Source organism: Tupaia chinensis, unplaced genomic scaffold (assembly GCF_000334495.1).
Source record: "Tupaia chinensis unplaced genomic scaffold, TupChi_1.0 Scaffold000688_1, whole genome shotgun sequence".
NCBI lineage: Eukaryota > Metazoa > Chordata > Mammalia > Scandentia > Tupaiidae > Tupaia > Tupaia belangeri.
Genome location: NW_006160211.1, coordinates 3,915,939 through 3,939,451, shown reverse-complemented (window position 1 = coordinate 3,939,451; position 23,513 = coordinate 3,915,939). Strand labels below are relative to the sequence as shown.

The following is a 23,513-nucleotide window of genomic DNA, read 5'->3' as shown; positions in this document are numbered from 1 at the left end:
GTTTTAGATGATTCAGACCAGAGGATTTCTTGAATTAAATTCTGGAGCCGTTTATTTGGGAGTTCCTCACTTGGTTATAGCTTTCTACCTACACCTTTCTCACTTTGAATATTGGCTCATAGTTTTCTAGGAAAGTTTTGTCAATGACAGAAAGTGGGTAAAATATATATATATATATATGTATGTATACATATGTGAAAGGCCACTGATTTTATTACCTAGTGTTCTATCTCTTATCAAAATAATGCATGTTTATTATTTTGTTTTAAATTAACAGGTGCATGTAAAATTCTCATGGCACCCCTTATTAGAAGTAGAGAGACAAGATAGTTTGTTCTTGTTTTTTATTTATTGATATTTCCTTCATGATGCAGAATGTTGCCAGCGTTGGAAGGAGACTTTTTTTTTTGTTTTGAATGTTTTTTTGTTTGTTTGTTTGTTTGTTTTTGCTACAGGGTGTGTGCACTTGCCAGAAAGAGACAGAAAGCGAGAAATCACCCCCCGGGGGGGGAATGGCCATGCTGCAATCTCTTCTCCATTCTCCTCTCGGGATCTTAGGCATGCCTGCACATGCACCCAGCATGAGTTTAAGCCACCGGGTCCAGGACTCAAACTGTGGTTGACTACATGGGAGTCCAGCAATGTAGCCATTACGCCATCTGCTTGTTCCAGGGGAGAAATTTTTGACAGGGTCTTCTCATACCTTTCCCCCAGCTTTCAGGGTCTTGGGCATGCATGCTTGCCTGATAGGAAGACTGGACTGATATCCAAACCTCTAGTCATCACTGCAGTTCAGTACAGTAGAGATGGGTATTTTTGACAGGGTCTCACCGTGTTGCAGTCTTCTTGCTCAGCTCCCAATTAGCTAGGGTTATTGGCACACACAACCATTCCTGCCATATTCAGGTTGACTTAGGAACTGGTATTGTGACTCCCATGTGGATGTTGGCCTCCCAAGCAGTGGGGCTACCTGTGTACCACTGTGGCTGGGTCACTTAAAAATGTTTTAGTAGGACAGGCCTTATGACTTAGTGGCCGAGGGAGCTGGACTCCACATGGCCAACTGTGGTTCACATCTCTGCAGCTTGAAAAAGATGCCAAGCACATGGGTGCACACGCCCAGAATCCTGATGGATGAAGTAGAGAAGGGATTCCAACATGACCATACCCTATTGGAGGTCACCTTCTCCCACTCCCTCTCCGGCAAGTGCACACATCCTCTAGCACTAAAAACAACAACAAAAGAAAAAAACTAATAAAAACTCTGCTGTTGAATGTACAACACGGTTGTGTTTTCATTGAAATGACATTGTTCTGCACCTACTCCCTAACATAGATACTTCATATCAGTATCATAGAAAGACCTCAAAGATAATGGATCTTCCTTCATGGAAACTGAATGGTCCCAAACCACCCTGCTGGTTCTATTTTACAGTCTAGATTCAATGAGACAGTTTTGGAGTATAGATTCCCTGAGTTACTACAAGCCTCAGAGATTTGACCCAAAGGTCACAGGAGAGAACTCTGAAAATATGGTTAGGCCTAGTGTTTTGTTGTTGTTGTTGTTGTTGTTGTTGTTAATTTCATACACAGCCACTCAGAATTATCCTCTCCTTGGGGCACCTGGATCCTTGTGAAAAATTAATTTACATCAGGAAAAAGAAACAAGATAATTCAAAATAAGCTGTGGATTTAAAAAATAGTAACACTGGTTTTAAAGTATTTAGATCTAAGTATATAATATTTAACAGATATCCCATACACATCAAAAGCAAATCTGGATTTTACGACAGTCAAGATTTTTCCAGTATGACTCACACAGATCTTTTGCATCAGAATCACCTAAAGCACTTCGTAAAAATGCAGATTCTAGGTTAGACCCCAGATTTGCAGAAACTGATTTTTTGAGATAAATCTAGGAATTTGTTTTTATTTGGTTTGTTTTAGTTTGTTTTTAAGATAGACTCCCTTGGGACCAGCAGATGGCATAATGGTTACATCGCTGGACCCCCACATGGCTGACCACTGTTCGAGTCCCGGACCCAGCAGCTTGAAACTCATACTGTGCGTGTGTTTGCCCAAATTCCCAAGAGGAGAGTAGAAGGGATTGCTGTATGACTGTTCCCCCTGGGGAGGGTGGTATTTCTCGCCTCCCATATCTCTTGTCGCTCTGGTGAGCACATATACTCTACACCAAAAATCTCTTTTAAAAAAAAAAAAAAAAGTATGGGACCAGTAGTTAGCGTAATAGCTATGTTGCCCAACACCCATGTAGTCGACCGTGGTTCAAGTCCTAGACCTGGTAGCTTAAACTCACACTGGGCGCATGTGCATGCATGCTAAGAATCCCAAGAGGAGAATGGACGAGAAGGGATTGTGATGTGGCCATCCCCACTGGGGAGTGATTTCTCACTTTCTGTCTCTGGTGAGCGCATGTGCCCTATAGCAAAAACCTCTCCCCCAAAAAAGGTAGAATCCCTCCATGTCACAGCCCTCTTGCCTCAACCTCCTGAGTAGCTGGGACTACGGATGCTTTTAGATAGTGTTTTTGTGTTGCCCAGGCCAACCTCAAGGTCATGATCTTCTGCCTCAGCCTCCCTGAGTCACTGAAATTAGAAGCACATGCCACTGCACCCAGCCTATGAAGCACAGGGTCTCCTTCCCTCCCTCTGGCAAGTACTGCATCCCTTGGCCGTTAAAAAAAAAGTCAGCGAGTAGGCACAGCAGTATCATAGTGCCTTGCAAGACTGGAAGCCGGTTGGCAGACTGTGGCCTTGGAGCTCCAGGTTGGGCTGAAAACGCTTAGGGTGCCTAGGATCCTGCAGAGCTGAAGCGTTGGGGAAGAAGACCACAGCATGAGGAGACTCTGTCAAGGGCACTTCTCTCTCACTGCACGCGCACACACACGTACATGTGTGTGTGTACTCAGATATATACATAATCTCTGATTCTTATGTAACTGAAAATACAGAACACTGAATTGAGGGTGGAGGGAGGGGGAAGTAGAGTTTTAGCTTTTGATGTAATGGTAATAACTGTCCTCCCAGTCGGTAGTACTACAACTCCATACATTCATTCACTGATTCCAAGCCTTGTTCTAGATACATAGGGGAAAAAATCTATTTCTTTTCATGTGGAGTTTAGTGGAGGACCTGTTACCCCTTTAAGTCCAACTCTCCTCCTCTCCATGAATTCATCTGTATATGTCCAAAGACTTGACTTTTTTTGAGTAAGTTTCTCTTAGTAAGATTAGGATATTGATTTCAGATGTTAGTCCATTTATCTTCTATTTGTTCTACTTCCTGAATACTTCTAACTTTTCAAATTAGATGATGGAAAGCATATAATATAAAATGAGATGGTAATTTTTATTTAAAAGCTTCATAGTATAGCAGTCATTTTAATAATAAAATACCATTTTCGGTTTCAGTATCATATCAACAAGCTGTCGATCATGACATCAGAGAATCACTTGAACAACAGTGACAAAGAAGTTGATGAAGTCGATGCTGCCCTTTCAGACCTGGAGATTACTTTGGAAGGGGGAAAAACATCAACAATTTTGGTAGGGTGAATCTTTAACCTGCACATTTAGCTTGAATTGATGCTTATTATCTTTTTGTGGATCAAGATTCACACGAAGTATTTGGGAAGGTGGAGAGAAATCAGTGCTTTAGAGAAGTCAGAAGTTGATTTTTCAGGAACTTTTAGGGAAGTTTTTAAAAAGCAATAATCTCTAGTGCTTACAACAGAGTAGAGAGGGCACTCCTGATTCTTTGTGTGAAGGACAAAAAGAACTTAGACTCAAATTATGGTACCAACCGTGACCTGCACATCTGAAATACTACAAAAGAATATTAAAAAAAAAAAAAAAACCCTCAGTATTTAAACACTGTCCTAAATTTGAGTCTAAAGCTTTAGGAATTAGTTATTCCTCAAGCAACACGTCAGGGCAGTTATGCTTTATGAAATTTTTGTATGCAGTCCCAGTTTCAACTATATTAGAAATAATATATTCTTGTGGGTTGTTGAATTGCCATTTTGATAAGATTTCTATCAACTTCATGCTGTTTGGAGATGCCTTTGTACCAGGACACTATGTATGATCCATCTGACCATATAGTGTGATTATATCTTGTAAATCTTTATAATCTATATTTATTGTAATTCTCTTTGTTAAATAAGCTGGTTCTTGATATCAGATCCAGAAGTTAAAATATTTCTCACGTTTCAAAAAAATAATTTTAAAATGATTTCACTTTCTCCCTAGGGTGACATTACATCCATTCCTGAACTTGCTGACTATATTAAAGTTTTCAAGTAAGTACAAAAAGGGGAGGAATTCCATATATTAATAAGCATCAGTTTTATAGTTATGTTTGCATTATTGAAAATTGTAAGTGGGACCAGCAGTTAGCATAATGGCTATGTCACCGGACTCCCATATAACTGACCGTGGTTCGAGTCCTGGACTTTGTGGGCTTAAATTCACGCAGGGCGCGTGTGCATGCGTGCCCAAGATCCCGAGAGGAGAATGAAGGAGAAGGGATTGCAGCATGAAGGAGTGATGTCTTGGCTTTCTCTCTCTATGTCTGTCTTTCTGGCGAATGCATGCACCCTATAGCAAAAATCTCTCCAAAAAAAAAAAATTGTAAGTTTGGCAAATTCATCTGTGAAGGGATTTGGCAATTAGATGAACATTAAGTTATGAGGGGAGGTAACCTTTTATCAGATTAAAATCAAAAGTATTGATTATTTTAATTGATAAACATTTTTCTTTTTTTGAGAAAGGAAAAGCTTATAAAACCAAAAGCATTACTGTTGAAGCTGAAACCGGGTAGTACAGTAGCATAACCCTTCTGGGCCTCAGGTGAAAGTAGTAAACAATGAACTATTACTACACGTGTTTTTTGTTTTTAGAGCCCCAGAACAATTAGATTCTTTTCATTTGTTTATGAAACATTTTATAAAGATTATAGTATATCTAGATATTTAAACAATTAGTTTAAGAATATTTCACAGAATCAAAAGATCTTAGAATGAAGGTAGAGTATGAGAAAGGAAAGGGGATGATGTGGACTATACATTTTTCTTTTTTTACTGTATAAGATATTAAACTATTGTACAATAAACCATTTACTCTAGCTGGACATATAACAGCTCAAAATATATAGCACTTCCGAGATAGGAGTAACATTTTAGATGCCACTGCAAACCTCCTCCCGCCATTAACACACCATTCTCAGATTTCTACCTATACCTTCCTCGTCCACTCCTCCCTCATTACTGTTCCATCATCTTTTGTGGTTGACATTGGAGCAGTTAAGTTAAACATCACCATTAAAATATATCCCCAAGAATGATAACTACTTCCCTCACTTCCAGTCATGCCAGATAAGTTTCTCTCTTCAAGTTTGTTACCTACCATGGACCTTCCAGTTACCAACATTACCCTTTTTTTCTATTCTTCCCATGTGACCTGCTAGTCATGGCTGTAACTGAGACATCCAGGAACGTGGGCCCCTTCTCTGCCCACTGGCTATGTATGTCGTCTTCCTGAGTAGGTTGAGAAGGGAGGAGGGGCACATCCAATAACAGCAACATTGACTGTAAACCGCTGGCCAAAGGAAACTGATTTCAGCATGTGCAAAACCTGGCCCTCAGACTTAACATGAAAGTGCTACTAAATCATAGCATTGATAAAGTTACTTCAAAGTGTGTTTCTCTCTTAATTCTCTTTGGAAACATAGACCAAAAAAGCTGACTCTGAAAGGTTACAAGCAATATTGGTGCACCTTCAAAGATACATCTATTTCTTGTTATAAGAGCAGAGAAGAAGCCAGCGGCACACCAGCTCATCAGATGAACCTCAGAGGTAAGCCTTACGTGACTGATGTTGGTGGTGGACTAGCTGTTCGCCTGATAATCAGTAAACCTCACTCTGTTGGGGGTAAAGGGTTTTTTTTAGCAGTTTTTTTTTTTTTTTTGATACTTTTTATATTTACTATTGTTCATGAGTATTCAATTCCACATAAATATTTTATTATAATATCCTTGTGTAGACCTGATTTTAAAATGTAAGATTCTGGTTTTTTTTACTTGTCAAGTACATTTATAGTGTCTCTTCTGATCTTCAGCATCAAGGACATTCAGATATTCCTCATTCTGCAGGGGTCACCTTCTCCTCTGCTTCAGATTGTCTTATTTTCAACCATGTTATACTCAGCCCAGGCTTTGCTGGTTTGTTCCTTCCTCATCAGCATCTCCTCCTCACCTTCCCTGATGGCGGTCTCGCCCTGTGCAGGGTTGTTAGCCTCCTGGTTTTTCAGGCTCAGCAGTAGGGGTGGGTGGCTGGCTCCTTCCAGGTGTAGTCCAGCTCTTCTCCCCTTTTCCCAACATCTCCTTCCTACGCAGTTTTGTCTTCTTTTGTATTGCCAGAGAGAAAGCACTCCCCGGTAGGATATGGTCATGCCACAGTCCTTTTCCCTCCATCTTTCCATCCCATTGGGGTTTGGCATGTTGTCTATTCTGTCTTAAAGCACACACCCCTACCCAATGTGCTTTTCAAGCCCCCGGGGCAGGATCCAAACCGTAGTCAGCCATGTGGGATCCAGCTCCCTTAACTGCCATGATACAGGGCCAGCCCTGGTTTTGTCATCTTCATTCTGCTCTCAGCCTTGCTCCTGAGGCAACTCTAGGATGTCTTTCTCAGGTTTCTAGCTGACAGCTTGAGTCCCATTGGTGTCCTCTTGTCTCTTCAAAGCCAGAGTTTTCTCAGAACGAGGGGCTGCTGTTTGAGGCACAGGTTTCCTTTCCCTTGTAACTTTGGAAGGCTTGCTCCCTGCAGCCTGGGCTAAGGTTGGTTGAGGGCCCATCCATTCGCTTTGATCTTTTTCATGTGGGTTGATGGAGCTACAGCTCTGTTTCCCATTTTGGTGACTTGTATTGATTCTTCACACTGCTCCTTCCCCTTTTTTATCTGACTGATGCACTGGTTGAGGCAGGAGGTGAATTTCCCTTCCAGGTTGGTCTTACTCTTTCTTTTTTTTTTTGGAGAGGTTTTTGCCATAGGGCATGTGCACTCACCAGACAGGCAGAGAGAGACAGAGAGAAAGAAAGCAAGAAATCACCCCCCAGGGGGGATGGCCACGCTGTAATCCCTTCTCCTCCATTCTCCTCTCAGGATCTTGGGCATGCACGCACACACACATGCCTGGTGTGTTTTAAGCCACTGGGTCCAGGATGCGAACCGCGGTCGACTACATGGGAGTCCACCGACATAGCCATTACGCTAACTGCTGGTTCCCAGGTTGGTCTTACTCTTATGCAAGTGGAAGACATACTGCTTCTGCTCAGAGTGATTTCTTTGCGGAGCCTTTCCCTGGTCTTGTAGATTGTCTATGAGCCTCTCACTGTGGTGCTATTACTCACTGAAATGACCTGCTTACTTCCTGTTTACATACGGCTTCCTCTAGGAAGTTGTATGCTCTGAGAGCCACCTAGCACTTACTGCACCCTTGCACTGGCGTGCCTGGTGAAGGACACAATGACTTGGCTCCCCTTGTCTGTTCCACACTGCTCTTACTGGTGCTTCCCTATACACATAGGCTAGAAAACTAGTGTACATTTTCCAGACTCATTTCCAGTGATACGTAGATTCTAGTCAGATGCATGCATTCATGCAACACTTGAGTTCTGAGCTGAGTTAAGGGATTGGAGACACAGAATTAAGAGAGAAGTGAAGTGTATTTGGGCTCTGGAGCAGCAGCTGCAGTGGCAGCCTCCTGGTTTCCCAACTGCCCGACTATAGCTGAGGTTGCACTGCCCTTGGCAGGCTAGTAGTTCTGAGAATTATTTCTGGTGGCTCAGCCTGTTTCTCTTTGGCATGTACATGTTATTGCATGTAAAGTAATATGCCTTTTAACTAAAAATTACTGATAGGAGCTCCTGGCTCATTTTACAAATACTCCCAAAATAATTTTACCTAAAACTCAAGATACAGAAGTGTTTTTCCTGATCTGTATTCTTTCCTTAGTGCATTGTACACAAGGCTGTTTTCGTGTATTTCAATAGAATGTCCACATCTGTACCCTGATACACGAACTCTGCCTAGTAGTCACCTACCTGAACTGTCACTTTACAGTTAGTTGTTCCTTTTTTGATTGCCAGAGGGTATGTGTACTCACCAGAGAGAGAGGGAAAAGGCACCTCCATGGGGTATGGTCACACCACAGTCCTTTCTCCTCCATTCCTTCATTCTTTCGGGGCTTGGCAGAATGCAGGCGCACATGCCACCAGGGCCAGGAATCAGACTTTGATCAGCTGTGTGGGATGTGACTCCCTGAATCACTGGACTATGGGGCTGGCCTCAGTTACACACATTCTTGAAAATGGAAAATTTGGATCCTGGCTAGAGGGTTGTTCTCCCCATGTGGTGGAATTCAGTAATTCCAGCTGGGACTTCTGGTTTCATTGCCTTCCTCTCTGTCACATGCGTTTCACTTTTAGATCACTACCATTGTTTGTTCCTCTCATAATCTCTTATGGCATCTTGTTTCTCTCTTCACAGTTGGCTTTGATCTTCTTCATTTGGGTTGATGGAACTCAGATTATCTACTCTTTTTTCTTTTTTAATTTTATTTATTATTATTCTGTAGTTTGACCAGAGAGAGAGAAAGTGAGAAGGCAAGCTGCCAAGTCTGGGACTTGAACCAGGACTGGCCATATGCGAGTCCAGCACCTTAATCATGCCACCTGTCAGCCCAGATTATCTACTCTTGATTTAGAGACTAACTAGGTTTTTGGCCCCTCTCATTGTCCCTGTGACTTTCTTAACCTAGTCTCTGTGTAACTGAGAAGTCAAGACCTGGCATGGAAGTAACAAATTTGTAATCTGTTCTCAGTTCTCATTCCACTTCTCCCAAGTCCTTTCAAAGGAGCACTTTTCCTGCGGTCACAACAGTGATACTAGTGGCCTGGATGCTGCTCTGCTACGAGCGCAGTTTTGAAAAATTAGCCTATATGAGCCTCAGTGTTTTCCTCTGGGGAATAAGTGCTGGACTGTATGCTCTCTGAGGCTCCTTAGATACCCAAAATGCCAATTAACTTTTTTAAAAAAGAATTATTTAACTTTAATTTGATCAGAGTGGGGTGCAGTGAGAGAGCAAGCTGCCAGGTCCAGGACTCAACCACAGTTGGCTCTGTGGGGTTCCAGCACCCTTAACTACCACACCACCTTGCTGGCCCCCGAAATGCCAATTTCTAAAAATTTAGTCCAGCTAATACAAATTGAAGTGCTGTGCTGCAGATTGTGCTAGATACTAGGAACACAAGAACTACCCTCAAGATGTTGTGAGCATGTTGGAAAGATAAAGAATTGTAGTTTGGGCAATAATAGTACCTGTCAGAGTGAGGAAAGCGTCAGAGGAGCAAGAGGGTAAGGTGCTGTTTATGTCAGTCTCTTGTGAAGCTGGAGAGACTTCATGGAGGAAATGTCTGGGTTAATGTCAGAAAGGAAACTGAGATCTGTAAAGGGACGGGGAGTTGGTAAAGAGCCTTCCTTCCGGACAGAGGCTATTGCACATAAAGGGAGAAAATCATCAGCTAGGGCTGGCTTTTTATAAAGCTGTGTTAGTGTAGTGCCTTTTGTTTGTTTGTTTGTTTGTTTTTGGCTATACAATGACTGTTGTGTACACAGAAGAAAAAATCTAAATTTAAGAATAGAAAATACAGGACCCGCAGGAAGTGTAGAGGTTAAGGCAGCTGGATCCCACATAGCTGACTGCATGGTTCGAGCCCCAGACTGGCAGATATTTTAAATTTGAGATGCCTTTGTCATATCTGTTTGGAGATAATCTGTAGACCATTGGATCTGAGATGCTACAGATACTGTTATGGTGGCAGCTAGGATCCATGGTAGAAGCAGCCATTGGAATGGTTACCTGTAATAGGACAGAGGATTAGAACAGAACCCTGAATACTTGTTTGAGGAACAGGACACATGAGAGGAAGAGGAGCTTGCAAAGGACACAGCCAGAAAGTATGTAGAAGGACCGGGGAAGTGAGGTACGATGGAAGCTAGAAGTTCTTTCAGGACGGAGTGGTCAGTAGTGTCAGGCTAGAGAAAGTAAGGTTGTTAAACCTTTGTAGTATTTAGCCATCTGGAGACAGTGAGTGACCTTGATAAGAATAGGTTCAGTACAGGCAGTGACTTTGAGTGTGGAGCCCAAGTATAGTAAATGAGAAATAAATAGGAAACAAAGACCCACTCTTCATTGAATCCGTCTATGACAAGGAGAAGAGAGGGCAGTAACAGGAAAGGGAGATGTAAAGCAGAGAATTTTGTGGTGTAAGCTAGGAAAGGCTGAAGAAAGTTAAACGCTGATAGAAATGCGACGGTAGAAAGGAAATCCAGTGTCTGGGGGAGAGAGGATGTCCGTGATGGAGCAAGGCTCCTGGGATAGTAAGCAAGCCCGGCCTGCGTGGATAGGGAGGCCTTAGGAGCAGCACTGCCCTCCCACGGAGTGGAAGCAAGGACCACCAGGTTTAACTTGCATGACTGCAGGAAGCTGAGGGACGTTTGACGGTTTGAAGTTGTCCCCTGAGAGAGTGGCATTGTAGAGTGTCTGAAAAGATTTGAAATAGACATTGTTGAAAATGTTGTAAACACAAAGGGACTTGCAAACAGACTAGACCAAGTTAAGGCTGAAATCTATGGATTTCTAAAGAAAAAGCTCTGGTTTTATGTGTGTGTGTGTGTGTGTGTGTCTTCTATAGGGTGTGTGTGTGTTCATTGGAGAGAGGATAATGAGAAAGCTGTGTGTGTGTGTATTTTCCTCGCCCCTTGCTTTATGCGCAGTGCTAAGCAGCCTGAGTATAGTTGAGTAAAAGATAAATGGTGGGATTGAATGAACCTTGGCTAGTTGCTAAGTAGGTGTAAGGCAGGGTGAGTCGGGAGTGAGAGGTGATATCTGGTGAATGGAATCCAGGCTAGACTGGGGAGAGGGGAGAAGTAAAAACATATTGCTTGTGGAAAGAAAGTGTAGGGTCTTTGAAAAGTCATGATGCATTTTGCATGGAAAAACATGTCATGATTTTTCTGACAACTCAATAGAAGGGTTACAGGATAGGGTCTCTCAAACAAAGAGATTGTGCTCAGAATCAGGAGTTTGGCATTTAACATTTAGACGTATAGTCAGTGGGTGACATTCAAGTCAGCATGTCGCTCTTGGAAGTAGGTAACTAAGATGGCATGGAACAAATGTTCTCAGAGATGTGGTCCAGTTAGTGCCTTTGTCCCTGCACTAGTACCCGAGTTACTACCTACTTTGTCTCTCTCCTTTTAATTTTCCTGTTTTTTTTTTTTTCTTTTTCTGTTTAAGTTTTTTTGTTTTGTTTTGTTTACCATAGGGCAGGTGCACTCACTGCAAAGAAAAAGTGAAAGGAAACATGAGAAATCACTCCCCCACCCCAGGGAAATGCTCAGTTCCTTCCTCTCCTTTCTCCTGGATATTTTGGGCACACACGCACCCATGTGATTTTTTTCAAGCTGCCAGGTGTGGGACTCAAACTGCAGTCCATCATGTTGGAGTCCAGTGCTTTAACCACCATGACATCTGCTGGCTCCTTTCCTAGCATTTTAAAAAAGGCTTAATTATGTAGAATATACTGTAAGTCCTCTTCAAAGATTAATGGTATTTGTACAGAAGATTGTATATCTTAAACATACTTTAACTTTACAGGTTAAACAAACTGCCACACTACTTTCTCATTGTTTCTAAATTTGTATAAAAGAGGTTATTTGTAGTGAATATTTTAAAAAGAAAACAAAGGAGGAGGAAATCATGATAGAAGTTGCTTTTGGAGAGGAAAACAAAGGAACCTCCCCTTATTAAAGTGTTTTGTTTTTTTTTCCTGTAAAGTCTCCAGCTAATGCTTTAACAGTGTTGATCACATGGATTCATTTTTTTTTTTAAGAATTATTTTATTTAACTTTATTTACTTATTTTAATTTGACAAGAGAAGACAGAGTGAGAAAGAGAGAGAGAAAGTGAGAAAGCAAGCCACCAGGTCCTTGAACCAGTCAACCATGTGAGAGTCCAATGCCCTTAACCACCACACTATTTGCCGGCCCGATCACATGGATTCTTATAACTCATAAATGTATGTATTCCAAAAGACTTGACTATAAAATGAAATTCTGAATACCAAAGTTTCATATCACCTTCCCAAGTAAAATATATAAGGGTATGTTACCTTCTACAGTAGATGCATTCCTAAATTGTGGTGGCAAAATTCATCACATTAAGATGCCACAAAATGGGAAACCAGCAGTTAGCGGAATGGCTATGTCGCTGGACTCCCACGTAGTCGACTGCGGTTCGCATCCCGGACCCGGCGGCTTAAAACTCACGCTGGGCGCGTGTGCGTGTGTGCCCAAGATCCCAAGAGGAGAACGGAGGAGAAGTGATTGCGCCGTGACCATCCCCCCTGGGGGTGATTTCTCGCTTTTCTGTCTCTCTGTCTGTCTCTGTCTGTCTGGCGAGCACACGCGCCCTATAGCAAAAACCTCTCCAAAAAAAAAAAGATGCCACAAAATGGAGAGCTGCTTGTATTGGTTCAGAACTTTTAAATTGCCAGAGGGTGTGTGTGCTTACCAGTCAGAGAGGGAGAGGAAGAAAGCAGCCCCTAATGGGGCGTGGTCACCCCTCAGTACCTTCTCCATCCTGCTGGGATTGGGGGTGCACGTGCACACCTGCCTGGAGTGCTTTTCAAGCAGCAAGGTCCAGAACTCAAACCACACAGTTGGCCACGTGGGATCTGGTTCTCTTAACACTGGCCGTGGGCTGGCCACTTGCTTCGAGGTTTCTTAAAAGTAAATTCAACTATTTTAATAATTATTTTATTACAGGATGTGAAGTTACCCCAGATGTAAACATTTCAGGCCAAAAATTTAACATTAAACTCCTGATACCAGTTGCAGAAGGCATGAACGAAATCTGGCTTCGTTGTGATAATGTAAGTTTTCCAAATAAAAATGTAAATCTCAGCCTTCTTTGATTTCTAAGTGAATTAACTAGCCATCCTTGGATTTTAATTTTGAAAGACCCACCGTATTCATTTCATACATCGGTATTTCTTTTCAACAGGAAAAACAGTACGCACACTGGATGGCCGCCTGCAGACTGGCCTCCAAAGGCAAGACCATGGCAGACAGTTCTTACAACCTAGAAGTTCAGAATATTCTCTCCTTTCTGAAGATGCAGCATTTAAATCCAGATCCTCAGTTAATACCAGAGCAGATTACAACGGATATAAATCCTGAGTGTTTGGTGTCTCCTCGCTATCTAAAAAAGTATAAGAACAAGCAGGTACTTGATTTATTTTACTTCATCTACTCTTTTCCACTGGTTTTATAATTTTGGACATATACTTTAAATTTCCCTTCTGAAGACTTTTTCCAGGTGGTTAGAATATAAAAGAGCCTTTGGGTAGTTTAAATTCGCTATGGAAAAAACCTTTTATCAGTTTGGACAGATGACAAGGTGGGATAGTTGGGCGTATTTATTCTAAACAACCTGAGGAACTCAGTCTGTGAACAGGATATTTGTTTGAACATTTCAGGGGATTGAATATGTTCTTAATGCGTTGTAGTCCTTTAATGCTATTCTTTATGTAATCTAGTAAATCATATAAGTGATATAAAGCACAGCCAGTATTTCCCAACAGAATCTGCAATACCTGTTCTTGCTGTTGAAATTGGCATTTCCATCTTTGGAAGTTGTCCTTTCTTAACATTAACAGTCAGAACGCAACTAAACTTTTCAACAAGAGTTAGTAAATTTTCATTGAAATTCATAGCTTTTGTCTATTCTATGTAGAATCTCTTTCCTGGAAGTTAATACCATAAAAGGATTGCTATTTAGGAAAATGGTTTGGTATAACATGAAAAGTCCTTTGCAGGGGAATTTCATTTGGGATAGCCCCCAAGTATTCTCTGCACCAAACATGCCATAAAAGGAAATACTTTCAGGTTTTAGGGGACAGGGTGGAAAAGACCCTTAAAATAAATATAGGCTAAAATAACTCTTCAGGAAGTTCATGGAAAATTCTTATTATGAAACAATTATGCATAGACTTAAAACATTTTTTTGTACCAGAATAAACTAATACTTTAATCCCATCTTCCATGAACTTTCTGGTGTATACTAGCTTTCTTATCTAGTTTTGTTTTTAATCTATGTTATAAGAGTCTGAATTAGAAATATTCAGAAGTTTTAATCGCAAAGTATTTGTCTTTAAGTTTCAGAGGTTGTGTAAGCTACTTGGGAATTGTTTATCCCACAGTAATGATGTGGGAGTAGTAAGGAATGGAGGAAATGCTGCCCTGGGGAACTTTGCGGAATGTGGATTCTAAGTTACAAAGGGAAAGTGAAGCAAGTTCCATTTTTTATTCTTGGTTATTTCATTTAAAAATTATTTGTAAAGAAACGTGTTTCCAAAAGTGAATTCATTTGCCTTCACAGCAATGAATAATTTCAAATCCTAGCGATTTTGTCATGTCACTATCAGCTCTGGGGGTGGGGCTTAAAATATAATTGAGGACTGCAAAATGTTGGTTTTACTGTCAGTGATAAGCATTTTCCTCAGAAACTTTTACTATGATAGTTTCTATCCCTGAGTTGACTAGATTGTCAATTGAAAATTCTTGAGGTCAAAGATCATTTTCCCTCATCTTTGACAGAAGGGCAGTCAGTAGGTGTGTGGTCCATCGTTAAGGATCTTTCTCTTATCTTCCACACTGGCATCTTATCAAGTACACATTCTTTTCTGATCATTCTTTGTCTGTACTTACAGGTTGTCCCAGAAGGTAGGGCCCATGTATAGCTTCCTGCCTGGCACCTAATTGCTCATAGGCAGAAGTTATCTTCTGCTGTATCAGGCACCGTGCTAGTTGATCACACTGCTTAGTAATTGTGCACTGAACCCAGTAGTCTGCCGGGAGACATTCAGTTCTCAGGGTCATTCATCCCTGCCATGGTGTAAACAGATTTTCCTCTGCCCATCACTACAACATCTGTGATATTAACCCGCTTTAATCCCCCCAAATGATACATATTAAGATAACTAAACCTGCTGTGGATATTTTGAAATGAACATGACTCGCAGTTATCTTTGTTAATCTGAGTTGAAATGGACTGTAATACATTCATAGCCACAGTTCCTAGTGCAGTGTATGGCAGCTCTCTATTTTCCCTTCCAGGATAAAGGATGCAAAAAACAGATGGTAATGGAGGAGTTTGCTTTTCTTGTGTAAATAAAGATACAGTATGGGCACTGCACTTATTTTATGCCTCCTTCAACTTATTTCTGAAAAGCGGTGCATGGGTCATATTATCTGACTAAATTTGAGAAGACTTGAAAGGCTCTTGACTATTAATTTTTATTTTGCTACTAAAATAAAATTGCTTTACCTTAACCAGTAAAAACTGGTACATGACAGAGGAGTGGGGTATTTGCTCTTTGTATTTTTCCCTCTACAAGTCTCTACCCTTAATTTTAGTAACATTTAACATCCTAAAACAAGGTGGAGTGTTTCTCAGTATTCTAAATGGAAAATAATTGCTGCTTCCTCATTTTCATTCTTGCATTTACTTTGCTTGGTTCTACTTAAAAGTAATTTTTTGCATGGTTTTTGGCTGGAATTTTGGTTTGCAGGTTACCGCAACTTTTTCTTTGCTTCATTGCCATTTTTTCTGATTGCTTTTTTTTTCTTTCTGCTTTCTTTTTCTTTCCTCGCATTGCCACCTACAGCCAGGCTATATAAGAGATTTGGTAAGTTCTCCATATTTACAAAAAAAAAAAAAGTTAAGTTAAAAGCCATAGCCACAAACTTCTGTCATAGATTAATCCCCTCCCACCCCTGTGGAGGCAGTCATCCAGATGAATAAAGTTTTTCAAAATTAATATAGTGATTTAAATATTCTTCCTAGAAACTTGTATTCCAGGTACTCACTCTATTAATATATTTTGTTGCTAAATTTAAACACATATTTATGGGATTAGAATATAAACTCAAGTATATGTGAATTAGAATATGGTATAGTGGCATGCCATTGTATGTGCACTTGGAATATAGCTTCAATTAAAAAGATACTTTATTTTTGAAAGGTCATTACTTTATATATTGCTTTATTAAAAATTCCCAAATATAGCTTCAGCTATGTTATAATTCCAGCTCTTAGACTATATGATTTTGAGTTGGGACATACAATTTTATCTTTTGATCCTTTTTATCTGATTCTACTATGAAAGAATAATGTCTAATGATAATGTTGAATCATGTTTAGATAACAGCAAGAATCTTGGAGGCCCATCAAAATGTAGCTCAGATGAGTCTTATTGAAGCCAAGATGAGATTTATTCAAGCTTGGCAGTCCTTACCTGAATTCGGCATCACACACTTCATTGCAAGGTCAGTGGTTCTAGGACTGATGTATAACACTTAATCTGCAGTTTTACTTAATCTCCCTCATCTAAAAAAAAAAAAAAACATTGAAAACACACCTACTTGGACCTGTTAATCCGTAATTTTTACTTTACAAATTCAAAATGATGGCATTTCTGTTTTCACTCATAGGAATGGTATTTTTTTAAAAAAGATTTGAGAGTAGATACCTTGAAGAAAGTTCCCCCTCCAAATAAAAAAATAAAAACTTTTTAATGTTATAGGTTCCAAGGAGGCAAAAAAGAAGAACTTATTGGAATTGCATACAACAGACTAATCAGGATGGATGCTGGCACAGGAGATGCAATTAAAACATGGCGTTTCAGCAACATGAAGCAGTGGAATGTAAATTGGGAAATAAAAATGGTGAGCTAGTAACAATATTGCTAACCAGAATACAGTCCCTCTGGTAAAAATTAGAAAATGAAGAGTAAAAAGGTCTGGGGTCAGCAAGTGGTGTGGTGAGGGCATTGGGCTCCCACACGGTCAGCTCTGATTCAGATCCCAGATCCAGAAGCTTGAAAGTCATACCAGGTGCATGTGCATTGTATGCCCAAAATCCCAGGAGGAGAATGAAGGAAAAGGGATTGTGGCGTGGCCATTTCCTCTGGAAGGCCCCTCTGGAGGGCAGTTTCTCACTTTCCCTCTGTCTTTCTCTGGCAAGCACATGTGTCAAAAACCTTAAAAAAAAAAAAAAAAAGTAAAAAGGTCTATAAGTTCTGAAGGTTATCTGTACCATTACATCGTTTCTTTATTTTTCTTTGTCTTCGTTTGGTTTTGAGAGAGAGATGTTTGCTATAGGGCATGTGCACTCACCAGAGAGAAAGCAAAAAATCACCCCTGCGGGAGGATGGTCGTGCCACAGTCCCTTCTCCCTTATTCTACATTGGGAATTTTGGGCATGCATGAACATATGCCCAGCATAAATTTTAAGCCACCAGGTCCAGGATTTGAACCACAGTTGACTACATGGGAGTCCAGCAACATAACCATTATACCATCCGCTGGTCCCCCTTCTTTTTTAAAAAGAAACTTTACTGCTGTTTTTAAATTTGCTGTAGGGCAGAGGCACTCACTAGATTGAGAAGGGAAATGTGAGAAAGCAAGCCACCAGGCCAGAATTTGAACTTCACCTTAACCACCATGCTGCCTGATGGGCCCACCATTACCTCTTAAAGTACAGACCATGGTGGTTTTTTTCTTGCCTATTTCATAACTGGCTCAGTTATTAAAATTCTAAGGACTGGGACCAGCAGCTGGTGTAATGGTATGTCACAGGACTCCCATGTAGTCAACCACAGTTTGAGTCCCAGACCTGGTGGCTTAAACTCAAGCCAGGCGTGTGTGCATACATGCCCAAGATCCCAAGAGGAGAATGGAGGAGAAGGGATTGTGGCATGGCCGTTCCCCCTGGGGGGGTGGGGGTGGGGATTTCTTGCTTTCTGTCTCTGTCTAGTGAACACACATGCTCTATAGCAAAAAACTCTCAAAAAAAGAAAAAAACTCTAAGGACTTTTTTAGTTTTGCCATAAGATGCATGCCACTTGCCAGAGAGGGAAAGTGAGATCCCCCTCAGAAAGAGATGGCCACTCTGCAGTTCCTTCTCCTCCATTATTGGGGGTTTGGGGGCATGAATTGCACATGTGCCCAGGGTGTTTTCTAAGCTGTTAGGTCTGGGACTTGAACCACACAGTTGACCATCAGGGATCTAGCTGCCTTAACTAGCCTCCATGCCACTTGCTGGCCTAGGATATCATGTATTTGTTTAGATTAGTGCATGATTTTTTTAAAGGTTGTCTTTTTATAATAGATAAATCCTGTCAACTCAACAGTGGCTCTTATTTATTGAACGCTTACTCTGTGCCCCATGTAATACTGTATATTTCCGTTCATGCCCTTTCTCCAAAATTAAAAAAAAAGGCTGTGATGAGTTTTAAAGAGAGATTTTTGCGGTAGGGCACGTGTGCTGGCCAGAGAGAGAGACAGACAGAAAGTGAGAAATCACTTGCCAGGGGATGGATATGCCACAATCTCTTCTTCATTCTCCTCTCAGGATTTTGGGCATGCACGCATAGGTGCTGGCTGAGTTGTAAGCCACTGGGTCTGGACTCGAACCAGGGTCCACTACGTGGGAGTTCAGCAACATAACCATTATGCCATCTGCTGGTCCCATCATCACAGCCTGCTAAGGCGTATGGATTACCTGCACTTACAAACGAGGCTGCTTAAGCTTAGAGGGCTAAGGGCTGTCAGTATCCATGACCATGCCTATAGCAACAGACTCAGGATTTGCCTCTTCGGGCTCTTCAGCCTGTCACATGTATCAGTACATGAGAGGCTTCAAAAAACTTTGTGGAGGAACCAGCAGTTAGCGTAATGGCTATGTCGCTGGACTCCCACGTAGTCGACCGCGGTTCGTGTCCCGGACCCGGTGGCTTAAAACTCACGCCGGGCGCGTGTGCGTGCGTGCCCAAGATCCCGAGAGGAGAATGGAGGAGAAGGGATTGCGGCGTGACCATCCCCCCTGGGGGGTGATTTCTCGCTTTCTGTCTCTATGTCTCTCTCTGTCTGTCTGGCGAGCGCACGCGCCCTACAGTGAAAATCTCTCAAAAAAAAAAAAAAAACTTTGTGGAAAAATGGAAGTAAAGTATGAGTTTTACTACAAAACAAGTCCATGCATAGTTTTTTTGTGTGTTTGTTTTTGTTTTTTGGAGAGGTTTTCACTATAGGGCGCATGCGCTCGCCAGAAAGACAGAGAGAGACAGAGAGATAGAAAGTGTCAAATCCCCCCCCCAGGGGGGGATGGCCACATAGCAATCCCTTCTCCTCCATTCTCCTCTCAGGATCTTGGGCCGCACGCACACACGCCCGACGTGAGTTCTAAGCCACCAGGTCCGGGACACGAACTGCGGTCGACTATGTGGGAGTCCAGCGACATAGCCATTATGCTAACTGCTGGTTCCCCATAGTTTTTGTTTGTTTGTTTTTTGAGAGGTTTTCGCTATAGGGCACATGCACTCGCCAGACAGAGACATAGAGACAGAAAGCGAGAAATCACCCCCCAGGGGGGATGGCCACGCCATAATCCCTTCTCCTCCATTCTCCTCTTGGGATCTTGGGCACACATGCACATGCACCTGGCATGAGTTCTAAGCCACCGGGTCTGGGACGCGAACCGCGGTCGACTACGTGGGAGTCCAGCGACATAGCCATTACGCTAACTGCTGGTTCCCCATAGTTTTTTCATAATATACATTTCCCATGAAGTTTTTTAATATTCCTCATCTACTCCTAACTTGGAGTACATGAAATTTATTTTAAATAAAGTTTCTTACTAGTAAGTCATTTGGTTTAGAATCATGTTAGATTTATCAGTTCCTCATACTTTTTAAAATCTCATCCCTCTGAAATATTCAAACACGATACCTAAAGGTTAAATATGTAAAGCAAATATTAAATAAAACACAGGAAGTAGGTTTTCTCCCAGGACCTGAAGAAAGACATTCTCATTAATTGAATCACTAGAGACCATTTAGTCTATAAATAATGAAAACTAAAAGGGTGGGAAGAGCAAGCAAATTTAACTCTTTGGACTTGACAGCATTATAGTTTAGGACCTTACAAACAAACAAAGATCAACAGATATTTTGTGGTAAGACAGACCCTAAGCAGCACAGTAACTTTGCTTGGACCTGACCATCTCAAATTTTACTGCAACTGATTGTCCTTGTCTTTGTTTAGGTCACCGTAGAGTTTGCAGATGAAGTCCGGCTGTCCTTCATTTGTACAGAAGTAGATTGCAAAGTGGTCCACGAATTCATTGGTGGCTACATATTCCTCTCAACACGTGCAAAAGACCAAAATGAGAGCTTAGATGAAGAGATGTTCTACAAACTTACCAGTGGTTGGGTGTGAAGAGAAATACTGTATAATAAAACTCCATGGCCATAACAATATTTAACTTTAAAAGCTGTTTTTATATGCTGCTTAATGAAGTAAGCTTGAAATTTATTATTTTATCATGAAAACTCGTTTGCCTTACCAGACCAGTTACTGTGTGCACTAACGAGCACGACTATTAATCTGCTATCGTGAAGCTCTGTGGGCTATTGAATATGGCACACATTCCTTAGGGCCATGAATTGGAAACTGAAATCGTGGGCAGGTCAGGAAAACTGTAAGAAACAAGCCATCTACTTTAAAGCTATCCAGGGCTTAACCTATATGAAGTCTATTTATCATGTTTAATGCATGTGTTTTAATGTATGTTTAATTTGATGTCATGTTTTAAAATATCTTACTCTGGTAGCCATTTGATTCCCCCATCCCATATAAATCAGGTCTATAAAAGATGCCTGATATTTAATAATGTCATATTTGACCTTGAAGGAAAATGCTGTTAGTCTGTTATGCTTGGTTTTGTTCTTTTTGTCCTTGAATAAGCATGTATTTGTATTGTCTTGTTTTTATTTTTACACCACATTGTATTACAACACTTTTAGTATTCACCAGCATATTCACTGTCTGCCTAAAATATGCAACTTTTGCATTACAATATGAAGTAAAGGTCTATGAAGTATGCATTTTGTGTAACTAATGTACAAACACAAATTTTATAAAATTGTACAGTTTTTAAAAGCCTACATCTAGCAAATGGCTTAAATGTAGCATTTTGCATTAATTAAATGCTTTTAAGAAGAAATTATTAATATGTAATTTTAATATCTGCTAAATTAAGAGTAACTTCATTATGGTCATGATTTGCCACAATGTCCTTAACCCTGAGGCCTGGACTGATCATGTTCTCGTCCGTTGCGCTGTTACAATCTGCATTGGTGCTAGTCAGAAAATTCCTAGCTCACATAGCCCAAGGGGTGCCAGGAAGGGGTAGATTACCAGTATTGTCCAGTAATCCATGGATTAAAGTCTGTATAAATGCATTTTATTTTAAATAAAAGCAAAACCTTTTATTTAACGTTACTTTGTGATAATGTTATGCAGCTGCCATTTGGAAATGCTTTGCCTACATCTTGTGGGATCGAAGGGCTAGTACTCCAAAAAGGGACTTTCCCTTAAATTGTGATCCCTTCACTTTCCCTGATACGAAAAATGAATACATAAAATCTAAATGTTAGAAAGGACTTGACAACCTTTTTAAGCAGCAGATTGATTCTGTTTAAAAAACAAACACGCATTTACAAGTGTGCCCCCTGTTCTTACTTCACCATGAGACTCAGTTTGTCCTGACATTTACCCCTGTGTTTAATCAGCCCTCTCCCCTCAGTTCTTTGCCTAGTCCTCTTGTCATTGCTGTCACCAGCACCCAAGTTCGTCCCCCCGCCTGCTGTGCCGCAGCACCCTCCTACGCAGGTCCTGATCCCATTCCCCACGGGTACTCTAAAGCCACGCCACAATAGGCTTCACTCGAAACTTTTAAGAGGCCTTCCCATTACCATTTTTAAAAATAATACAGCACTTGGGAACCAGCAGTTAGCGTAATGGCTGTGTTGCTGGACTCCCATGTTGTCAACTGCGGTTCGCGTCCCGGACCCGGTGGCTTAAACTCACGCCGGGCGCGTGTGCGTGCATACCCAAGATCCCGAGAGGAGAATGGAGGAGAAGAGATTGCAGCTTGATCATCCCCTCTGGGGGATGATTTCTCACTTTCTATCTCTATGTCTCTCTCTGTCTGGTGAGCGCACGTGCCCTATAGCAAAAACCTCTCCAAAAAAAATAATAATAATTTTTAAAAAATAATAAATAATACAACCTTTTACTCATTGTAAATACAGGTCACCGACTTGTACAGCCACCTGCTAAAGACCCGAACACATTCAGTTGAGACTCTGATACATTCAAGTCCTTTCTAGTCCCGTGGCCTCTCCACAGGTAGGAATAGCCCCTGCTGATCTCTCTGTCTCTGGTTTGCCCACTGCCCCTCGGGTGATTTTGAGATGAACCCGGCCCCGGCCCAGCCCCGTCTGCATTTCAGCTCTCCTGACTCCTTGCTGCCTACAGGATAAAAGCCACAGTCCCCAGCAAGTGCTCAGAGGTCTCTGGCCTCCCAGTCCGTGGTTTCCTCATCTCCCGGCGTGCCAGGCCACCAGGCAGCCCACATTCCCTGCACCCCCCAAACCTGAAACTTCGGCTAACCCTCCCCTGTCCAGATCTCATCTCTCTGGCATGAGAAGGAATTCAAGCGCTCTTCCGTCAGTACTTTCAGGTTTGCTTATAGCCAAGAACTCTCTTCTGCTCCTTTAAACCATCAAGTAAGTCCTTTTGGGAAGGATTATTAAAGAGCAATTATCCTTATCATGGGTGGTAAATCCTCTTGCCCCTAATAAATGATGACCTCCTGCAGGACTGGGAATTAGAACTCTGAATTTTTACAGCTTCGGCATAGTTTGACACAAAGGAAATCAACTTTCGCACACCAGCAACACACTAAGAAGCATGCTACTCATTTTTCACATTCTCTCAAGATTCATGCAATACAGCCTTCTGTCATTGATGAGGTTCAGAGAGGCCGAGTGACCTGCTTAAGGTGACGCAACTATAATTAACTGGTGCCAGAGCAGAGCTAGAAGTAGAACCCTACCCAGTAGTATTAATAACAGCCTTGGGACCAGCCAGCAGGTGGAGTGGTGGTGAAGGCGCTAGACTCCCACCCACATGGCTGACCACGGGGTCATCACAGACCTGGCAGCTTGCTTTCTCACTCCCTGTCACTCTCTGGTCAAATTGAAAAATAATAATAATTAATTCTTAAAAAAAAAACAAAACAGCTTTAATGAAGCCTGAAGAAATCCTATTAGTAGTGGCATCTCTGCAGGGAACAAACGTTTGTAAAAAGAACACTGGCCAAGGCCTCTGGAGACCTAGGTTCAGGTTTCTGTTAGGTTCACTTAAACATAAAAGCACTGGTGAGGGACCAGCAGATAGCATAATGGCTGTGTCGCTGGACTCCCTTGTAGTCGATTGTGGTTCGAATCCCAGACCCAATGGC

The 23,513-nt window shown here is 41.5% G+C and overlaps 1 protein-coding gene across 7 annotated transcripts in view; it reads left to right on the top strand.

Annotated features, from left to right (window-relative positions):
• Positions 1-20,800, top strand: part of FERMT2 (FERM domain containing kindlin 2) — a 78,301-nt gene extending 57,501 nt beyond the window's left edge. For 3 of the 7 annotated variants that reach the window (XM_027776618.1, XM_006160545.3, XM_006160547.3), the window contains 10 exons: positions 3,431-3,565; positions 4,271-4,320; positions 5,751-5,875; positions 12,911-13,017; positions 13,149-13,370; positions 15,263-15,286; positions 15,814-15,834; positions 16,350-16,474; positions 16,732-16,873; positions 20,249-20,800. In XM_027776618.1, the coding sequence (XP_027632419.1) occupies positions 3,431-3,565; positions 4,271-4,320; positions 5,751-5,875; positions 12,911-13,017; positions 13,149-13,370; positions 15,263-15,286; positions 15,814-15,834; positions 16,350-16,474; positions 16,732-16,873; positions 20,249-20,422 (1,125 nt within the window). In that variant the 3' untranslated portion in view covers positions 20,423-20,800. The remainder of the gene's footprint in view (positions 1-3,430; positions 3,566-4,270; positions 4,321-5,750; positions 5,876-12,910; positions 13,018-13,148; positions 13,371-15,262; positions 15,287-15,813; positions 15,835-16,349; positions 16,475-16,731; positions 16,874-20,248) is intronic. The other 4 variants (XM_006160546.3, XM_006160549.3, XM_006160548.3 and 1 more) reach the window with 2 other exon arrangements.
• The last annotated feature ends 2,713 nt before the right edge of the window (positions 20,801-23,513 follow it).